This window comes from Carex rostrata, chromosome 16, assembly GCF_964058835.1.
Source record: "Carex rostrata chromosome 16, lpCarRost1.2, whole genome shotgun sequence".
Taxonomy (NCBI): Eukaryota; Viridiplantae; Streptophyta; class Magnoliopsida; order Poales; family Cyperaceae; genus Carex; species Carex rostrata.
In genome coordinates this window covers 149,274-170,628 of record NC_135933.1, presented here as the reverse complement: position 1 = coordinate 170,628, position 21,355 = coordinate 149,274, and the positions used below count along the sequence as shown (strand labels likewise).

The window sequence follows — 21,355 nt, the reverse complement described above, 5'->3', positions numbered from 1 at the left end:
ATCGTTAGTTGATTCACCACTGCATAATTTATGTACTATTAGTATTTTATTAATTGATAATAAAATAACCCGATTTTTTTATATATATTCAAAAAATAAATAAAATTTTAAAAAATAACCAGCTAGCTATTGAAATTGCAAAACTACCCAAACCGGTTAACCAGTAACCGGACTCAAATCAAATTTCCGGTTAACCATTTCCTGGACCCGTTGAAATAGTTCGGTTATTGGTTAACCGGATTTGTGCATTTTGCTTTTTTTTTTTTTAAAACAGAATTTTTTTTTGTATTAAAATATTAGAAATATTGAATATATTTCTTTGAAAATAGATGGAATATAATATAATTTGATTTATTAGAAAGACTGCAACAAATAACCCGGATCAATATTTTTCAGACTGGATTACCTAGAATTCTCAAAGTTGTATCTATTTTTGAAAAAAAACAAAAACTTTAATTTATTTAATGATTATTTTTCAAAAATAATTCTCAAAATAGATACAACTTTTTATTAATTAAATGTACTAGATGGATCACAATATTTTCTAGATTACCTAGAAGTGACTTTTGAACCGGGATCAATAATTCAGAATCTAAGCATTTTTATTTTTTTTCCAATAGCACATAAAGAAATATATTAATTTTTCTTACAGCCGCGAAAAATCCGGCCTGAAAAATATTGATCCGGGTTATTTGTTGCAGTCTTTCTAATAAATCAAATTATATTGTATTCCATCTATTTTCAAAGAAATATATTCAACATTTCTAATATTTTAATACAAAAATAAAAAAAAATTCTGTTTTCAAAAAAACAAAAAAGAAAGAAGCAAAATGCACAAATCTGGTTTACCAATAACCGGACTCAAATCAAATTTCCGGTTAATTGTTAACCGGACTATTTCAACGGGTCCGGGAAATGGTTAACCGGAAATTTGATTTGAGTCCGGTTACTAGTTAACCGGTTTGGGTAGTTTTGCAATTTGAATAGCTAGTTGGTTATTTTTTAAAATTTTATTTATTATTTGGATATATATAAAAAAATCGGGGAAATAACTAACTGATGAAGGAACCAGATTGTAATTATAAGGAAGAGAGATCACATGGCCCCCCTTTTATTGCCCTATCATATTGTGTTTATATATATATATATATATATATATTTTTTTTTTTGCAATGTATTGTGTTTATATTACAATTCCAAATCCAAGAATCCAAAAGACAAATGTACCTAGCTTTGCTCTTACTTCGTGAATAGCTAGTTCATATAAAAAAGATATAAAATGTAGAGTTCGTGCAGTAAAAAAATTAAAGAGACCAAAGAATCAATGATTTTATTTAAAATATATATTACAACAATTAAGTTTTAACAGTGGATTAATTTTTTAGATCCAGCAAAATACTCTTCAAATATAATATACATGATGGTTTGTACAGCAACCCCAACAAAACAATCAACCAGAAAATTAATGGTGTTATTGTTAATGATTATGAGTTTATTGTCGTAATCAAAATTCGATCATGTTATAAAGTGTGATTTACATTTACAGAATGGAAGTTGAGGGAGCCACGTGTCATTATTTCCAGGGCATGTTTAATATTGGAGTCTATTTTGTGCCAAACAGAGAATTGAATAGACTTGAAAACGTTAATAATTTTGGTCCATTTCAATTATGTTCAGAGTAGGGGTGGCAACGAATCGAACTTACCCTAGGTTTGAGTTTGGTTTGAATAAGATTCGAACCGAACCTGATTTGATTTGTTTCGAACCGAACCCATTTCAAATCGAATTAATTGCGAACTACACATTTTCGAATCAAATCCGAATCGAATCACGAACTAAATTATTTTTTAGCAGCCCTAGTTATACTTGTAGTTTATACATTAATTTTTTCTTACATGACAAAATTCACATGGCTTCCTTTTACCGGTATGAAATGAGTGTTTTTAAGTTGAAAAATTATTCATCAAAAAATACATCACAACAAATAATCGTAAAAAGAGGATTAAGTACATGAACTGAAATATGCATTAAAACAAGTAATCGTACCTCGAGTGCTCACTCGATCAAACCCTCGGTCGGACCATCTAATGAAGTGAGAATCTGAAAGGTAGAGAAAGCAGAGGAGAGAGGAGTGACGGCCGGAGAGACAGCCAGTCGCCGAGAGCATTATGAATCTATGATGGTCTTTTTCAGTCGCTATAGTCATCCTTAGCACAGCACTAACCTTTTTATGTTTATATTTCTTTCCGGCCGAGAATTATTCCAAAAAGAAAAGTTCACTTAAAAGATAACATTAAATTAAACAAAAAGACAACTAGACAAGGAAAATAAAATAATTGTAAAATAGCCATAGATGAAGTATGAATGTATCATTATTTGAAGCAGAATTAAAAGAGAGGTTGAGATGATGTCAAATTAAGATTAAGGCTGAAAGGTCCAATGATTAAATGGAGATGATGAAGGGGAGGAGGAGGTGGTGTGGTCGGGGAAAGGCTTGGCAAGGAAGGGTCAAATGTTAGCACTTGTAGTTGTAGACTTGCACTTGTAGTTGTAGCCTTGTAGGGGCCTGCCTCTCTAGTCTCTAGCTTTAAATGGTGTTTTTGTCCAGTTCCTTTTTTGCCCCCCTATTTTACTCCCTTGGACGGCTCTTTTCTTTGTCCCTTGTCCCTTCTAAGCTATACACCACACTACACTACACTAGACTAGACTGGACCAGACTACTACTATTTATTTTACTATACCTCTCTTTTAACCAATTCAATTTTCCCAGCGGTTTTCAACTCAACACATTTTATATATTATGCATATATAGTCGCATAGATGAACATGTAGCATTTATTTATTCTAGTTCAAATATTAGACATGTAAAATTGGTATATGTTCAAACTTTATGGTTCATTAAGTGAAGCCGTGGTAATCAAAAATAAATAATAGTTTAGATATGTCCAAACTTCTTTGGACCGAAATCAAATGCTACAAGTCCTTCTATGCTACTGTTTCTCTTTTTATATATTATTTTATTAATATTTTCAATGAATAAAAAATTCTCCATTTTGTTTCACTGAGCCGCTAAACAGATGAATTTTTTATTTGTAGCATTTAAGAAACAAAAATTTAAAAATAGCACATTTATAGTTGGAGAAAACTTCAAACAATATTTTCAAAAATAATAATTTTTGTCGGCTTATCTTTGACAGTAGTCATTTTTTACCTTCATAAATACTCATAGATTATTGTAGACACAAACGTTATGTTATGTTCATATGAACTTGAAAGATGTAATACTTGATAAATTAATTATCTTGATAACAATGATGAAGCTATGATTTTTGGTAGTAATATTGACTAATTAGAGAAATAATTGAAGATTCTTTTAAGCAGAGCTAAAATTTTACATAATTTGAAAGATATTTTTGAAAATTCAATGAGGGAAATTTACCTTACTGGCCCTTTCTTAGCTCCGCCACTTGTAATTTTTTGTAGTAACGAAGAGGACACCGAAGTTTCTCATTTTATTGTCTATATCAGCGCTCCGATTTTTTTATTTATATCCAAAAAATATATAAATTTAAAAAAATGAGAAACTTCGGTGTATAGGTTTGTGTCTACAATAAAATGAGAAACTTCGGTTTCAATACCAATTTTCGGAAAATTTTTTTCCGAAAATTGGATCCTAGATCCGGAATAATTTTTTCCGGATTTAGGATTTCTTTTTCTTTTTTTTCCTAAATCCGGAATAATTTTTTCCGGAATTAGGATTTTTTTTTTTTCAGTTTTTATTTATAATTTATTTATTTTTTGTATTGAAGTATTACAAATATTTAATATATTTTTTAAAAAATAGATGAAATACTATATAATTTGATTTATTCGAAAGACTGCTACAAATAATCCGGATCAACATTTTTCATGACGGATTTTTTATGGCCGTAAGAAAAATTAATACAATATAATACATATATATACATATATTATATTATATTATATATACATATACATATATATACATATACATATACATATACATATACATATACATATATTATATTATTTTTTCTTACGGCCGTAAAAATTCTGGCATGAAAAATGTTGATCTGAATTATTTGTAGCAATCTTTCGAATAAATCAAATTATATAGTATTCCATCTATTTTTTAAAAATATATTAAATATTTGTAATACTTCAATACAAAAAATAAATAAATTATAAATAAAAACTGAAAAATGAAAAAAAAAAGAATTCGAAAAAAAAATTCGGAAAAAAAAATTCCTAAAAAAAAAAAATCCTAATTCCAGAAAAAATTATTCCGGATTTAAGAAAAAAAAAAGAAATCCTAAATCCGGAAAAAATTATTCCGGATTTAGGATCCAATTTCCAAAAATTGGTATTGAAACCGGAAATTTTTTTTCCGGTTTGGATAGTTTTGGAAATAAACAAGCGGTTTGGTTAGTTTTTTAAATTTATATATATTTTTGGATATAAATAAAAAAATCGGTCAGCGCTTGAACTGAAGACATTGTCTTTTGTTCTCATTTTAATGCCTTGTCACTTGAGGTACGTACTAGTTGAATTGAATTATATATCTTAATAATCTTCAATATTTTTTTTAGTTACCACCTCACCACCGAGAAATACGGAGTTTACCATTAATTGCTTTAGGCAAAATACACAAGTTACTACGTGGGCAAATTAAATTAAATTAAATTAAATTAAATTGGTGTTGCGCATCACTATAGGCCTAGGGTCATCATGTATATATATATTGGCGCGATGGTCATGACAACATTTGAATTTTTAAGAAATCGATTTTTGAAATATTGAGGTGGTAACTAAAAAAGTTCGATAATAATCTTGACAATTATTATTTTTTTTAAAAATTGAAATTTGAAATACAAATAGTCACAAAAAATTAACTAGCTGAACACAGTGAGTTATTGGATCCTTGTTTTCAAATTAAACCTTAATTTATTTTAAATTTTATAACTATAATTTTTTGCTTTCCAGCTTGACCAAGGTAGCATTGCAAAAGTCAAATTTAGCAAACCACGAGGCCGCCGAGTTATAAGGGCTTGGGCGTGCAAAGCAAAGCTCAACATCCCTCGCCTTTATTTATTTGCCAATGCCCAATGCCCAATGCCCAATGCCCAATGCTACGTATACAAGCAAAATTTACTCCCTTTAAAACTATTTCTTCGATCGTTTCAACTTTCAACTATAGTCTATATATCACTTTAGTTTAATAAAAGGTGCACGTGCAATGAGCTCAAAGCCTGAATACTGAATAGCTATATATATATATATATATGCCATTATGACTCTTTCAAATGCAAATGCAAAAGCATGTAGTATGGATTATATAATCTAGCTATATATTAAGCACCAATTGGTTTCATCATTACCATAAACAACTATTTAATTTTCTAAACCGTCATCCCAATACTTTTTTTAGGGATTTCAACATTTATTTTATAATCTACATATTTTTATTTCACTGTACAATTTTCAAAATCAAACTTTTTGCAAATTACCCTTCCTTTTACAAAAGTTAAAAACAAAATACCTTTGTGATTTGTGAATCCCATAAAAATATTTGTTTTTGACCTTTCCTCTCCTCTTTTCCTTCCCCTCATTTACACATTTTTTTTTTTTTATAACAAAAACTTTATAATTTTCAAAATTTCATATTTCAAAAATTTAACTTCACATTTAAAATTTGACTTTTCATAATGTATTATATTTACTTAAAAAAACAATGTGAAAACATCTTATGAGTATACAAGGTGGAGAAGAATAGGATATATATATTGTTTTATTAAAGCTAGCTAGCTCCTGTGATATTCCTGATGTAAAATAATATTTTTAAATAGTCAAAACATGCATCTTGGCCATGCATATGCACCCCCATGAGTGCATTGCATGCATGTCCCCTCCCTCCCTCCCTCCCTCTCTCTAATAATTAATTAATTAATTGTTTAACATACTCTCTATCTGATCTCTGCAGCTAGCCCACAACAACTCATCATTGTCTCCATGATACTCCTTTCTCTCTGTCTCTCTTTCTCTCTTTCTCATCTGATCTGATCTATTTATACCCTCTTAGCATCCTCACCTTCCTCTCTCAAGTCTCAAACAACTTTATTTATTCCAGTTCTTAATTTCTCTTTAATTTCCTATATATCAAGATCAGAATATATATCTCTCTCCATCTCACAACTCCAACAATTAATGATGAACACCAAGGAGAGAAATCTAGACCTTTGCCTTAGTTTAAGCCTAAACTCCCCTTGGATTAATACCACCTACTTCATTTCTCCACCAGGTATATATAAATCTTACATATATTAATTCTAGCTAGGTGCATATATATATATATATATATATATATATAATTCATCCATTAGAAGTGAAATTAATGGAAAAGGAAATTAGAAAGAGAAATCGTATACAAAACTAACACATTTCGTACGTACAGCTGAAGAGATAGAGAAAGAGAAAGAGAAAGAGAAAGAGAAAGAGAAGGAAGATGACGAAAGGGTGTCATCACCCGACAGCACAGTGTCGAGTGTGAGCGGCAAGCGGTTAGAGAGATCTGGGTCTGGCAACACCGGCTCAAGAACTATAGTAAGTGATGAGGATGAAGAGGACGGCCCCGGAGGCAGCTGCTCAAGGAAAAAATTGCGTCTGACAAAAGATCAATCTGCAGTTCTTGAGGATTGCTTCAGGGCCCACAGCACACTAAATCCGCACCAGAAGCAGGCTTTAGCAGCACAGCTTGGCCTAAGGCCTCGCCAAGTCGAGGTCTGGTTTCAGAACCGCCGTGCAAGGTACGTACGTAAATTCTGATATTCTTTAATTTTTGACACATTATATATTAATTGTCAAAGGAAATGTTTCACTAGATAATATTAAACAAGAATACTGATTACTTTTTCTTTCTATCGTATACAGAACCAAGTTGAAGCAAACTGAAGTTGATTGTGAGTACCTAAAGAGGTGGTGCGAGCGACTAACAGATGACAACAAGAGGTTACAAAAGGAGGTGGCTGAGCTAAGAGCCCTAAAAGCCGTAGCGTCTTCTCCAGTGATTCCACCTCCCGCAAGTATGACCACCTTGGCAATGTGCCCGTCTTGCCAGCGAGTTTCAAACTCTTCAAAAGGACCAAGTTTGTTTACTGGTAATAGTGCCATGGCCGCCGCTTCTGCTACTACCGTCAAGGCTAGTTCGAAACCAGCGGCATTGTCTAACTATTGTCAGTTGTTTCCTATTGCCGCCGGATCTAATCAAAATATGTGGACCTCAACTAATGCTCTTCATACTAGAGAGTTGTTCTAAGATTATAGTTTCATAAAGGGAAAACGATCGATGTTGACCACTAATGCAATTTTTTTTTCGAACAGTATTTGATTTGATTTAGAAAAATTCAAAGCTAGCTAGGTCAGGTCAGTAGATGGAACCCCAAGGAGAAGATGCACTGAGGAAAGACTAATTCCTTTTGTCTTGTTGTTATTTATCGGATTGAATCCTGTCTATTTTTATTCGACGGGTTTGTATCAGATTTCTTGTCAGTTAACTCGATGTATTACAAATTTTACAATTAACTTCGGTCGACTCTATCTCTTAAGTCTTAACCATCTGCGCTATTTCTTCTCAACTTTCTTGCAAAGAAGTTTTAATGTTTGCGTATCTTGTGTGGGGTCCGCGGGAATTGGATCTTTTATAGCTTTATATATTATATATAAAAACCTTAGGTAGCATGAGTGTACACCAATTTCGGTTGTACAAGTACAAGCCTAGATCATCAAAATGTGAAAGCAAAGAGACAAGAGAAAAAAGGAAAACGAAATGGAAATGATAAAAGGCCCACTGAGTACCAGTAGCCCAAAAGGAACCAGACACGATTTTACAAAAAATTACAAGGTTAATGCAGAAGGCCTGATCCCACATACTATTATAATTTTTTTTGAATCAATTTACAATGATTCTAAAAGTAAATCAGCAGCATTCAACTTCCATAAAACAAATTAACAACAATCAACATATTTATTAATCTGCTTGAAGCTAAAGATTCTGTTTTCTCGGGTACACATCAACACAAACTCAGCTACTTTTTAAGCTTTTGGGTATTTACCATGCTTCTAACTACAAGCAACTAATATTTTTAGATTTCAAACTCCTGACTTCCCTATAGTTTTTACCTGAAGATCTTTACTATTTACATCATAAATTCATAACCATCAATTTATAGATTAGACAGTCTAATAAAAAGTCACAATTGGAGCTCTTAACTTCTTGAGGTTTTACGACTTCTTGATGATTTCCAATCTATAATTGCGGAGCGAAGGGAATGATTTGGGATGAGATTTTTGTCAGGAAGCTTTAAGTTTGTCATTGGAGATTTTTCATGCATTCTTAACCACAATTCAATCGATTTCCGGTCATATGTATATCCATCTGATGCGACACATGGGTCCTCCATCACTGCCTTCAAAAAAATTTAAATGATAAAAGAAATCTATTTAGGATGTACAAGCCAAAGGAGTTTCATACTTGCATGTAACCAAAAGTCGGTTAATAGCGTTGTTATTAAGAAAAGAGAGAAAGAGAGAGAGGATCAAAGGCCAGTTACCCTCAGAATTGGTCTTTTTCGCATCTGGTACATTATTTTTACCAGACCTAACAGATAATTGGAAAAATACTAATTTCCCCTTTGTTTTGAAGTTGCTTCTTGGACAAAACAAACTTAAGCCAGAGATAATATAAAAAGCTAATGCATTTTTTCAACGTGTCCAAGTGAAAATCACTAAAAAGGCCTAAAATCATGCTCGCACTTTTTATATGAACAGCAAAGAGCTAACCTGAAGTATGGGACACATAAAGTGGCTCGGTGGAGCAGTCGTCTCTTTAGCTCTCCTTGCATACTCCTTCAATCTCTCCAGCACTGGTACAACCGTATCACTCAAGTCTGGCCGATCCTTTTGTCTCAACTCAGCACAACTCAAACCAATTAAGGCAAACTCATTGGCCTTTTCAATAGGCCATTTTCCAGCCTTCGGGTCCAACAAATCAATTAAATACCCGCCTTGAATTGCACCCTCAACCACGGATGTGAGACCCACTGGTGATTTGCCTGTCAATAGTTGTAATATCACCACCCCCAGTGCATACACATCAGATTTCGCAGAGACAGTGCCAGTATGCTGGTACTCTGGGTCTATGTAACAAAATGTACCGACAGGTGCTGTATCCCTTGACCAATTAGTCATGGTTTGGTTTATATTGGGAAGTAAGATTGATAAGCCAACATCTCCAATTTTGCTAAGAAGGTGGTGGTCCAGTAGAATGTTAGCGGGTTTAAGGTCGCGATGGATTATTGGGCAGGGTTTAGTGGAGTGGAGGAAGGCCAGTGTGGTTGCTACTTCAGAAGCAATCCGAAATCGGTCATGCCACCGGAGAGGTGCAGTGTTGCGCTTGCAGTACAGACGATCGTCTAGGCTACCATTTTGCATATACTCGTAGATTAAGCAACCATGCTCGGGACATGCACCAAGAAGGAGAAGTAAATGCGGATGTCGAATTTTACTTAGAATTTTGATCTGAAAAGTTTCAAAAATTTATTTCAAATAGTAGTACACAGGGGACTTCAACCAAGAATTACCATATTGGAAGTACTGGGAGATGCCTGTAGTATCTTGGCTAAGAATTTTTTTTATTTGCCTTTTGACGCCAAGGGAACCCTAGGCTAGACAATTAGACAACAAAATGGAACGCTAAGTTGCTAACAGCAAAGAAAGGAGGTCCGCAGATCCACCAGATAAATTCTGAAAAAAATATTCAAGTTCTAGATCCATCCAATATTTAAAAAAGAAATAATTAAAATTTATAGAATTGTCTTTGTATTATAATTGTTGGGCCTGATACACTATATGTAAAAGTACCTGGTAAACAGCAGTAATTTTTTCGTAAACTAACCCATCAAAATAACAAATTGAAGAGAGAAAAAAATGAAAAGCAAAGTAAAACGTACCTCCTGCTTGAGTTGCTTGATACCATAACCCTCGAGCGAGTGGAGGACCTTAACCGCAGCAACTGTATGCCTAAACTTCCCTTTATACACTGTTCCATTGGAGCCTCTACCAATCATGAGATCATCTGAGAATGACGATGTGGCATCCTCTATCTCCTGCCAGGTATACCTATAAAAATCATCTCGTTCTCTAGAATCACATTCTAAAGACATCCTCTCGAGTTTTTTCTGTTCTTTATCCACACTATTTTCAGCTTCTTGCCTCTGCACAGCTTCTCTCTCTGCACAAATTTTTACGAACAATGCCTCTAGCTCTGCCTTTTCTCTGTCTTCCTTATCTTTCATGGCTGAATTTCTTGCAATGTTTTCTTGTACCTTTCTCTCTTTCAGCTTGATATCTTCTTCAATTCTTTTGATTTCTAGCTCTTGTATCTGTCATCAGAATAAGTTTTGCCATGATTTGTCAAGTCTGTGCTGTATTAATTTTAACTACAATCAAACATAAAAGAAAAATAATATCTTAAATCGAACAGGAATAGGTCGATTATTGATAGGGGCGGAGCCTGAAAGAAGTTTAGAGTAAGGCAAAACGAATCTTGATTCCTAGGGTGGAGCATAAATTTAAATTTATTTTGAATTATAAGCAATAATATCATATTTTTCTCCTAAGCATTATAGAAAAAACAAAGAAAGTTCAATCTCATTTTTTGAGCCAGAGTGGGCAAGTGCCCACACCTTTGCCATAAGCTAGCTCCACCCCTAATTTTTTACTGGTATGTCAAAAAAAAATCAGAACATACTTGCTGAGATGCATGAGCTGATTCATTTTGAGCAGCCTCATAAATTTCTTGGAAATGATGCAGCTTGACTCTCAGCCTCTCCAGCTCCAAGCTTAGATCCTGAAAGTTAAGGATAAACAATTTCAGTGATAAAACATTTTAAAGGGAATGGGCATATTACAACTGATGTCAAGGCAGAACTTCTTACCTGTGTTGCCAATTAAATTTGTTGAAATAAGAAATAAAATTATAAATCTGTTCTTTATTATTTAGATAAGCCGTCTATCAAATTTGGTGCAAATCGAGGATCATATAGTCGCTCCTGATAAAATTAAACCGTTAATTTTAAAAATCACAACAAACAACCAACTGTATTTTTAAATTGCACCAAATTTGATAATGACCAATCTAAGTCATTGAGAACATATCTAATATTAAACATTTTGATAAGCTTTGTGTTGGCTGTCAAATAAGTTTATCATCAATTAACCTATCATGTTTTTAAAAGTGCAGTCTCGAACAAAGGGAACAGGAAAGATATCAACCACAGTGATACTACAAATTTACCATTCTACGAGCTGAGCGAGTATTATGGATGGAAAGAAAAGATGCTTTAGGGGTATAGCTGCAAACTGTGAGCTTTAAATAGTTAATCTGATTTAAATTATATTAAGTACTCTTTCATTACCTGGCTACTAGAATGTGACAATTCTGTTCTGCAATCTGAAACTGAGCTTGACACATCATCAGAATACCATGAATGGTGTTTATCTGAGTTCAAGCTTGTATAGCTAGAAAGCAACTGCCCACTATTACCATATCTTGAATTAAATACATTGTTGCTTATATTTGCATGTGTATGGTCTCTATGCAATAACTTCGGCAATTCATCTGCATCAGCCCAATCTGCAAGTAAGATGGGGCTAATCATGATATTTTCTTTTCTAAGAAAAGAACATTTGTCCTGTTTGATACAACTAAAAGCACCCTCAATAATATCAAGTTCGAATCTAGGGCCTCAGATATTGTTTTTAATACAGAGATGACCCTTAGGCCTTAAGTTTGTACCAAATTCTGGAAAACAGGAGTTTAATACATTGCATGCAAACCTAACTAAATTTTAGACAAAGGGAAACCCTTGTACTTGAATAAAGTTCTTAAAATATTATGATTTTCAGTTATTCTCATTTATCATAGGTCAGAATCTCCTATTGTCCAGTCCTACCTCATTTTATTTTGGATATTTAACAAGAAAAATTGTCAGACCTGTTAAATTAGAACAAAAGAACACATAATAAGGGGAAGAGATTTCAAAAGGCACACCTGAGTGTATACTAGAAGAGCGGCTTGTTGAGGTCGAAGAAATGACGCTGACAAGGCGCTCCTGTGCGGCTGAATTATCAGTCTTACCATCTACTTCAGTTATTGCAGGCTTCACCAAAAAAAGTTTCCCTTTGGAGATGACATACACTGTGCAGAAGTTAGGCATGCTTGCTGATATCCTAGAGCTCAGTTGAGTTGCACTTATTTTCCTGTACAAAATATCTTACAATCACTTAGCTTATAGTTAATGCCACTAGCTTTACTACTATACATTAACAATTGCAAATTCTTCTGGTAAAACACAAAATTTTCAAATGGTAACTTAGAAAGACAAACAGTATGTGCAGCTTCTGATACCACCAAAGTGCACTGATCAGTGCAGTACCGAGTTAGGTTTATTATCTTACTTTGGCATTTTTTTCCTTCTGTAAATTGGAGAAGACCCCAAACTCCCACAAACATACTCATAACCATGCTAAAAAAAAAAAACTCAAAGCCATGATCATGCCAGATAGACTATTTATGTTTCAATTAAGCTGCCAAATGGCCTCAATTAAGCAACTGAACCAAAAAAAATAAATAAAAGAAAAGAAAAGAAAAGGAACAAATTGGACAGAGTAAAACAAAATAATTTCAGATCAATTGACTGAGTGGTGTCCACTGGTACTAACTGATCAGTAGCAGACCAACTTGGGATTGGCTGACATGGCCTCAGCATGATATTTAGAATAGTGACTAAAATGAAAAAAAAAAAAAAAAAAAACTGTATGTTTTTTTAAAGAGATCTGTTGGATTTATGACTTCACCTAGTAAAGATATTTCTGGAGGAAGCACCTAGAACAAGCCTGGATATTTTAGACATAGTAATCTCGCCCATTATTGCACCAGGAACATCATCTGATTCCAGGAGTACAATTTCTGCTTCCACCTACATGACAGTTTTGTTTAACTTTAATTACTTTACAGAAAAGCAACTAGCAATTACTACACATAAGTTGCTTTTGTCAAGTAACTGGAAACTAGAAATTGGTCAGGCCAGATAGCTGATTAGTCAAGTTGTTGTTTAACCTTCGATTTAATAAAATGAGACCTGATAACCATGATAACACATCACCGTCAGCATGATACCACCTACTAGGACAACACCTATAAACTTGAGATAACTTTTTCTTTTTTCTTTTTTCTTTTTTTTTTGAGGAAAGAGATAACTTTCTTTGTTTCTTTTGGTAGTTGTTTGTAGGATAAGAAGGTCGAATGCTGACCTTGTGCCGGGAACACATCTTCTTATAAGGAAGAAGTACCGATTGGGCTTGCCATTCCATATCTTTCCTATAAGCCAATGCTATATCTTCTCTCACTTGTGAAATTGGAATATAGTTTCCCACTGAAATAAAATAAAAATAAAAATAAAAATCAGTAAGAGTTGCAATTTTTTTCTATCTAGGAATAATTTGAGACAAGAAGTGGTCACTCTTGTGAGCTGAATCACATAAAATGATTTGATGGGTTCATTGATGCCTTAATTAATGTTCAGACAATACAACTACCAATTAGTTGGCAGGTTACACTAGACTTTCCTGTCTAATTTAAGCTGAAAAATGGCCCAATTGCACAATCAATCATGGATATATAATTTTGGACTCGTTCATATTTTTAGATTTAAACATAAAAGAAAAAGAAAAATAAAATTTAATAATCAAAATGCTCCTAGCATAGAGAACCCGAAGTCCCCTTGTCTATCTCTCAATAAAGAATTAAACATAAAGGTAGTTGTTAGTTGTTATCATATTTTTTAGGGAACCGTTGGGAATCTGGCGTTTCTTTTTGGCTATTACTTTTTTTTTTTTTTCAAAAGAAATTCAGAAGTACCCCTAGTTTCTTTCATTTTTTTTCTCGATAATCCCTACTTTCAAATTTTGTGAAGAGAGAAAATCAGACACTAGCAACTTGGGAGATTACCAAATATAGTCCCCATAGTTTCTGGAAAATAAAGAGGACATCCACATCCTCATTTCATAAAGGTGAAATAACATATAAATATATAATAGAAGTTGTATAATAAAAACGCGCAAAGGAAAAAGAAAAGAAAAGAAAAGAAAAGAAAAGAAAAACTCACTTGGAGTGGGAACCATTTTAAGCTTAGGTAGAATATGCAAAATCTTGATTGAAGTTATCCCCTCAGGAACAAATTTATCAAGAGCCCATTTTACCACGTGTTTACTGGTACGACCGTCTTTTATGGCAATCCCCACCGTTAGACTGGTGGCAGCTGCCACTTCTCCTCTCGGCTCGCTAATTTCTTGAATCTCCATTTTCCTTTCTTATATATTCTATGTAGAATCCGACGAGGTTTGATCAATGTTTTGCATTCTGGTAAAAGAAAAGGAAATGGATAAGTGAATACTGATTACTGAATACTCATCTCATAGAAAGTCCAAAATAGCTATTTGCTAAAAAAAAAGGTACCACTCCAAAAAAAGCAAGAAAAAAGAAAATGAAGCTTAAACCACAGTAAGAGAATTGGAGATGAGAAGCTTAAGTCTCGAATTAAAGCCTGAAAAAACAATAAAAATAAATAATAATAATAATAATAATTAAATTTCAAGAAAATAAGATAAGGAGACAAACATACCAATTAAACTGATGTAAAAGAGACTTGAGAAGTACTTCAAATGAACCAAAATAACACATGAACAAGATTAGAAAAGTATTTCGAACAATTTTTGGTCTGAATTGATAGCGTGAGCAGGCGCGAGAGAGGGAGGGAAGTAGAGAAAGGATCTATCATCTAGTAGTTGACTAATCTCTAGTCTTTGACTGTACTACTATATTAAAAAAACAATTCCTTTTTGAAGAAGGTATGTTGTCTGCTTCTGGGGTTTTGAAACCTTCCGAGGACTTGGATTAGGATTTAATGACAAACCGAACCTTTATTCCCGGTATGATGTTGATTAATATTTTATTTGATAATATTATTCAAATGTCTTCATTTTTTGTGTCTTTATCATGTTTCTATTTTTAAAAACTTTAATAATTCAAAATTTAAATTTTAAAATTCAAAATAAAACTGTTAAATATGAACTACATCATTTTATCTATGCATGTATAAAAAAATTATGACATTTCAACTTTGTTTTGGTTGTCATCTGGAGCTTGTAAAAATGTATATTAATGTGGATAATTTCTAGACGTTGATTTTTCAACTTATTGATTCATATAAAAGCAAAATTAAAATGTGATAATTTTTTATGGACATATGGAGAAAATAACACATATCAACATCTAACGATTTTATTTTGACGTTTAAGTTTTGAACTTCGAATTATTTAAGTTTTTAAATGGACGCTTGATGGAGGCACAAAAAATGAAGACATTTGAACTCTCCTCATTTATAAAATAAGGGCTGTTCGGCAGCCCACTAGAGAATAGGAATGGGTGTGGGAATCAAAAATTTTGAACTGAATTTTAATGTTCACCGTGGGAATAAAAACTTAGCTCTGAGCAAATTTTTTATTCCCACGGTGAACAATAAAATGCTGAACGGGCCCTAAGTAAATATAAGCAAAACTTGTAGTACTAACAGTTATAATTTGCAGCCTCCTAAGTCACAATAATAAATGAAAAATCTCAAAAGTAAAAAAAAAGGTCTCCTATCTAGACAAATTGGGTTATAGAAGAAGAATATTTTTAGAAGAAACTTGATAGCTTTTTGTAATATCCATAATGAGAAAGATATTACAGAATAACTCTTTAGAGTATAAAGTTAATTTAGGACTAATTGTTTATTTTTTAATTTCTATAACATACTTAATTTAGAATAAAGAAAAATTAATACTTAATTACATAGATGGAGGAGAATTCAAATAGCTCATTTTTTGTACATTTATTATGCCTTCATTTAAAAAAAAATTAAAATTTAAGAGTTATATATAAAAAAAGTAGAACTATCAAATGTGATGTATGGCACTTTCTTATTGCATGCATACACATTATAAATATTAAAAATATTATATTCAAAGGCTGCAGAACTTAACTAGTGCTGAGGGTTTTTTTTTTTTTACCTTTTTTATGCTTCAAATTTCCATTGAAATAAAATTGTAATTTCATTAACAATTTTATATTTGGATACTTAAGTTTTAGATTCTTTTTCTTAATACATATTAAAAATATAAAGGCACCATTAAGATACATAAAAATGCATACATTTGAAATTTTTAATTTTTTGAAAACAAACTTGTAAGAAAATAGAATTTGATAGTGAAACAAAATAAATGCATTGAAAGAACATATTGTTGTATTTAGCAACTCTGGCATAGCTGAGAGAATTTTAACAAACTAAAAGTTATTCTATTAATTTATTGGATTGGACAAATTTTGAATCATAAAAAATGAACTAACATCTGAAGGAACTATGTTATAACAGTTTAAACATTGTTGTGAGAAATTTGAAGAAATAAAGAAGAGAACTATAAATAGACGACATGAGATTCTTAATTATTTAAGAACTTTCTTATATACAAATTAAAATTGAAGGAAGGTTAGTAGGTTTACCTAGAGGAGTCGAAGAGATGTACCGTGTGCATCAGGAAGGTAATTTTCTATATATATGAGTTGAAGATTGGTGCATCAGGAAGAGGAAGGTAATTTTCTATATATATGAGTTGAAGATTGGTGCATCAGGAAGAGGAAGGTAATTTGTTGATAAATGACAGACCGGGTGCATCTATTAATTATCTATATGAGTTGAAGACAAGACATGTACCGTGCATTTTCTACCCATCTCAAGTTGTAGACTGGAGACTGGAGACTGGAGACTGCCGGCGCCGCCTCCACCGATTATAGAAAAAAAATCACTGGAGTCTGGAGTGTGGACTGTAGACTCGAGTTGATTCAACTGTGCCTACGGGCTTCAAATTCAATCAATAGGAATCTTGTTCCAGGTCAGCAGTCAGCTCAGCTCAGCTCAGCAGGTTCCATCAATCATTTAAGCGGCCGATCTGGTTGTCTGGGCTGGGCCTATGACGGGCTGGGCTGTCTTGAATTCACTAAAAGGGAACAGCATATTTCTCGTTAGATCAGGACCGTCCAATCAGATTTTGCACGATTTTGAAGTATCCCGAGATTGGCCCTGATTCTGATCGGACGATTAGGATCTAACCAAATTTTCATTCTTTTTCTCGTTCACTTCAATCTTTCCATCAATGCTTCTGCGCATGCAAGATCTCTCTCTCATTCTCTTGCTTTTAATTACCTTCTCTTTATTTTTATTTTATTATTTATTTATTTATTTTATTTTATTTATTTTTATTATTATTATTTATTTTTTTTTTATTTTTTTTTATCTCTTTGCCTCTCTTCTTCCCAAATCAACACTCACACCCCCCTTTTATCTCCAACCAACAGCAATGGCTGATTTGCCTCCACAATACCCACCCTCAATCAGATGCTTTCTTTCCCCTTTCCAGGAGCACCATAAACTCCTCAATCTCAATGCCTCTATCGTTCTCCAACCAACCAACTCCTCTCCCCACCTCTTGCTTGACCTAATTAACCTACTAATTGTTAGATATGGAGGACCTTCGGCTATCTGGCAAATTCGCCTAGTTGGTAATGCTTTTCTAGTGAAACTGCCGGACTGGGTTCTACACGACACTCTCTACTCTGACTCAGATTTCTGGGAGCTACACAACATAGAGGTACTACCTTGGCAGACTCTAGATGGCTCCTCCCCGGCATTACCTCGCTGGAGTCTAGTCATTACCATTCATGATTTCCCGCTTGACTTCTGTCATCCTCTATATCTCCGGCAAGCCACCACAGCTATGGGGGTTTTAGTTGGTTTTGCATCCATTAATCAGGCAGCAAGAAACCTGGCTAGGGTCCATCTACTAATAGAGACTGAGGACATAGCCTTTATCCCACCAAGCATCTCAGTCTACCATGGAAACAGAGTCTCCATTTGTCCTATCACTAGAGAGACGATGCTCATGCCGGCAAGCCCTCCTCCTCAACCACCTGACAATGACGGTTAAGAGGACGAACAACCACAAGGGGTGGATCAAAGTCAGGTAGAAGTCCCCCAACCCCCACCGTACATACCTCTGTGGCGGCGACGCTTCATAGACCAACAAATCCCAGTTTTTGTACCTGACAGGGAGGCGGCGCCGGCAGCGCCTTTCCAATGCCTCTGTGCTCGGTCCATAACGGCTATCCCTAAACCAAGTCCAGGTAAGGGATCTCTTCAACACAGTACTCTGATATTGCAGAGCCCAGGTCCTTTTATCAGATATGTAGAGCAGGCGCAGAACAAAAGACAAAGTAATATGTGCTGTCTACCACCTCCTTACCGTCTCAAGGATCCCCTACAATGCCCTCAGTCCCAGCCTATCACCAATCAAACCTTCCCACGTCCAAACCAGACAAAAACTATTAAACCTGAAGATCCCCTACAACCAATACAAAATAAAAAACCCTACGCCAAACTAACACGACCTCTTACACATGGCATAAGTCACATACTTCATCCGCCCACTAAATACAAAAAAAAGACCCCTCCAGTAGTTTCCTTCCTAAGACAGGTACCCCCTACTCCCCTCCAATTTAAATAATCAAAATCTCAGAACCTTCTACTCATCATCACTAAGCTTTCGCAAAACATTCCTACCCCACCTTCATTTCACCCAATCCATTTTGGGACCCCCCCAACCATGCAAAACTCTACTTCTCCCTCCTCCTATACCCATCCACACCCACCAAAACAGACTCGGTCAGCACTCACCAAGGAGGATGAAGCCCTGATTGCCAGGTTTGTAGGACTCAACACAACAGATCGACTAGGTCCCTTGGTCAAAGTCCCTGTTCAGGCAACAAACACCTCTACCTAGTCAAAATCTATTATTGCCCGAGTTTTCTCCGATCGCATGGTGCTGGATAAGCAATTCTCAACAATGATGACTAAAGCCTGGCTAGCAGATTCACACACTTCCTTTCGTGCTATCTCTAGAAATAGTTACCTGGTCGAGTTCAAGAATGAAAAGGACATGAACATGGCACTGTCAGGTGGCACTTAGACGTATCGAGGGGATATAGTCGCAACCAAGCAAGTGTTCTCTCAAGCTGAACTCAAACCTGAACTGGTGCATTCTGTGGACATACGGGTACAGTTTTTTAAGGCACCTGTGACAACTTTGACTGAAGAAGGACTTAATCTGATGGCAGGTCCTTTGGGCACCCTCCTCCCTGATCCTGTAGAAGGATTTTTCATGGGTAAGCATTTTACTAAACTCAAAATCATGGTGGACTTAAATAAACCTCTTGAAGATAGGGTCATACTTGCTCTACCCGAACAGGATGACCATGTGGTTCTCTGCTCTTATGAAAAGATCAAACATGTTTGCACCTTTTGCGGCTTGGTGGGCCACGAAATCCATAGCTGCCCAGACCGTAACCGGCTATCTCTAATAGTCAGAACCACCGAGACCTCCCCAGAACTTGACATCCCAAAACTACTGGCACCTAAAAAAAGGTCCATAGATAGTCGACCCCTCCCTTATCCCTGACGAGAACCTCCCCAACCCTGATGAAAACCTGCCCAACACTCCTACCTCTCACTCCAACAAAAGAGCTTATGCTCAAACAAACCAAGACCAAGACCAAGAAAAATACAAGGGGGTTTCTCATAATCTGTTGCTTGATAACCTTCAAACCGTACCTAGTACAACCAGAGTGTCTTTAAAGAGGCATAGGCTGGCGGGCGCTTCCACGCCGGCCATGCAGATATGACTAATTTTCTCTCGTGGAACTGTCGTGGCTCAGGAGGCATGATAGGGAGCACGTTAAACCGCTACCTCCTATGTACAAAGTCCCAATTCGCGTTCGTTTCTGAAACTAGATGCAAACTCTCAACCGCTCAAGTCCGTATCAAAAAGCTGACTTTGAGTAATTCAATAATAGTGCCATCTAGAGGTAAATCTGGAGGCCTTTGGTTCATTTGGGGAGATGACGTGGATATCTCTCTAATTGAATCAACCAAAAATTACATTGCTGTGAAAGTGAGTCCTAAAACTACATCTGCTGAATGGATGTGTATTGGGGTTTATGGTGACCCGAATAGAGTTGAAAACCAACAAATTTGGGATAGACTGGAAGAGCTCATGGAGGATTATCAAGGGGCCACTTGCCTTATGGGGGATTTTAATGCCATTGCCTCCACATCTGAAAAGCACGGAGGGAACTCTCAACTCTCTGCTAATAACAAGGCCTTCCGACATTGGTTCCATGGTGCTGGTTTGATTGATATGGGATATCAAGGCCCAGCCTTTACTTGGTCAAACAAAAAGAGAGGAAGGGCCTTAATTATAGAAAGGTTAGATAGGGTCCTGGTAAACCCCACCTGGCATCAAAGATTCACAAATGGAGCAGTTTTTCATACTCCCTGCAGTCCAGTACTCCCCGTTAGATTTCCGTTATTCATATATATATGCTCCTAATTAATTAATCTGCCCCGGATTTCGGATTTAATTAAGACCATTGCTTTCGATCGTGAACCAATCCTGCCAGCAGCTCTCCCCGTTAGATTTAAGACTATATCTATATTTTTGGGATTGATTTTATGGCATCGATCACCCCAAAGAGAACAGGCATGCATGCATGCATCTTCTTGACAAGGCGTAAACTGAATTGTACAAGTCTCGATCCCACTGATCAAATCCTTCTTCTTTTAATTGATCAGTACTGGTTTTAATTTATACAAATTAATGATATCTCCATTTATATATATATATATATATATATATATATATATTGAGTTATTGACCATACAGCAATTAAAGTCACCCCATATCCAGGAGTACCATGCATGCATTTACATCCAAAACATGTTGTGCTAGCTAGCTTATCCCATGCAGAGAAACTTATATTATTAATTAAAAAAAAGGTAAATTAAATATCAGTAGGTATATATATATGTTGTCATGGGTGTGGGTCAATCAAATTTTCTTTCCACAAACTCGTGAACTCTATTCAATTCTACATATATAAAGTCCATAAATATTTTGTCAGATTCAAGTGTCTGAATTTCCTGTATTTATTTGCCTCAATTAAAATGCATGTGCTAGCTGTTTTGATAACTGCATGTACGTTGCAACTTCTTCTTCTTCTTCTTCTTCTTCTTCTTTTATTTATTATTATTTTTTTTATGTGATCCTGTACGTTACGAAAAACCTATGT

The 21,355-nt window shown here is 34.7% G+C and overlaps 3 protein-coding genes across 8 annotated transcripts in view; 2 read left to right on the top strand and 1 right to left on the bottom strand.

The window, feature by feature from the left end:
• The window catches only part of LOC144567134 (peroxisomal acyl-coenzyme A oxidase 1-like), a 104,626-nt gene that overhangs the window by 39,633 nt on the left and 43,638 nt on the right, over window positions 1-21,355 (top strand). The window lies entirely within an intron of this gene.
• Window positions 6,123-7,586, top strand: LOC144567473 (homeobox-leucine zipper protein HOX28-like). 2 transcript variants are annotated; one of them, XM_078317618.1, is made up of 3 exons: window positions 6,123-6,319; window positions 6,473-6,824; window positions 6,949-7,586. In XM_078317618.1, exons 1-3 carry the CDS (start codon window positions 6,226-6,228, stop codon window positions 7,331-7,333), a joined length of 831 nt encoding a protein of 276 aa, XP_078173744.1. In that variant the 5' UTR covers window positions 6,123-6,225; the 3' UTR covers window positions 7,334-7,586. The 2 variants fall into 2 exon arrangements, with proteins under 2 accessions (XP_078173744.1, XP_078173745.1); XM_078317619.1 differs by having other exon boundaries at window positions 6,182-6,319; window positions 6,497-6,824.
• LOC144567133 (U-box domain-containing protein 35-like) lies at window positions 7,991-14,923 on the bottom strand. Of its 5 annotated transcripts, none has more exons than XM_078317185.1 (11): window positions 14,760-14,906; window positions 14,244-14,497; window positions 13,390-13,511; window positions 12,934-13,055; window positions 12,128-12,336; window positions 11,654-11,710; window positions 11,493-11,593; window positions 10,826-10,924; window positions 10,026-10,457; window positions 8,857-9,594; window positions 7,991-8,483 (listed from the first exon to the last, which is right to left on the bottom strand). In XM_078317185.1, exons 2-11 carry the CDS (start codon window positions 14,437-14,439, stop codon window positions 8,283-8,285), a joined length of 2,277 nt encoding a protein of 758 aa, XP_078173311.1. In that variant the 5' UTR covers window positions 14,440-14,497; window positions 14,760-14,906; the 3' UTR covers window positions 7,991-8,282. The 5 variants fall into 5 exon arrangements, with proteins under 5 accessions (XP_078173311.1, XP_078173308.1, XP_078173307.1 ...); XM_078317182.1 differs by adding an exon at window positions 14,594-14,681 and having other exon boundaries at window positions 11,493-11,710; window positions 14,795-14,885; XM_078317181.1 differs by having other exon boundaries at window positions 11,493-11,710; window positions 14,760-14,923.

Excerpts from the sequence above, each read along its gene's own strand:
- LOC144567473 (XM_078317618.1), top strand. The coding sequence starts at position 6,226 with ATGATGAACACCAAGGAGAGAAATCTAGACCTTTGCCTTAGTTTAAGC. Across the intron at positions 6,320-6,472 it reads CTACTTCATTTCTCCACCAG|CTGAAGAGATAGAGAAAGAG; the intron begins GTATATATAAAT and ends TCGTACGTACAG. Across the intron at positions 6,825-6,948 it reads TTTCAGAACCGCCGTGCAAG|AACCAAGTTGAAGCAAACTG; the intron begins GTACGTACGTAA and ends TATCGTATACAG.
- LOC144567133 (XM_078317181.1), bottom strand. The coding sequence starts at position 14,439 with ATGGAGATTCAAGAAATTAGCGAGCCGAGAGGAGAAGTGGCAGCTGCC. Across the intron at positions 9,595-10,025 it reads TCAAGCAACTCAAGCAGGAG|ATCAAAATTCTAAGTAAAAT; the intron begins GTACGTTTTACT and ends GAAACTTTTCAG. Across the intron at positions 8,484-8,856 it reads TTATGTGTCCCATACTTCAG|GCAGTGATGGAGGACCCATG; the intron begins GTTAGCTCTTTG and ends ATTTTTTTGAAG.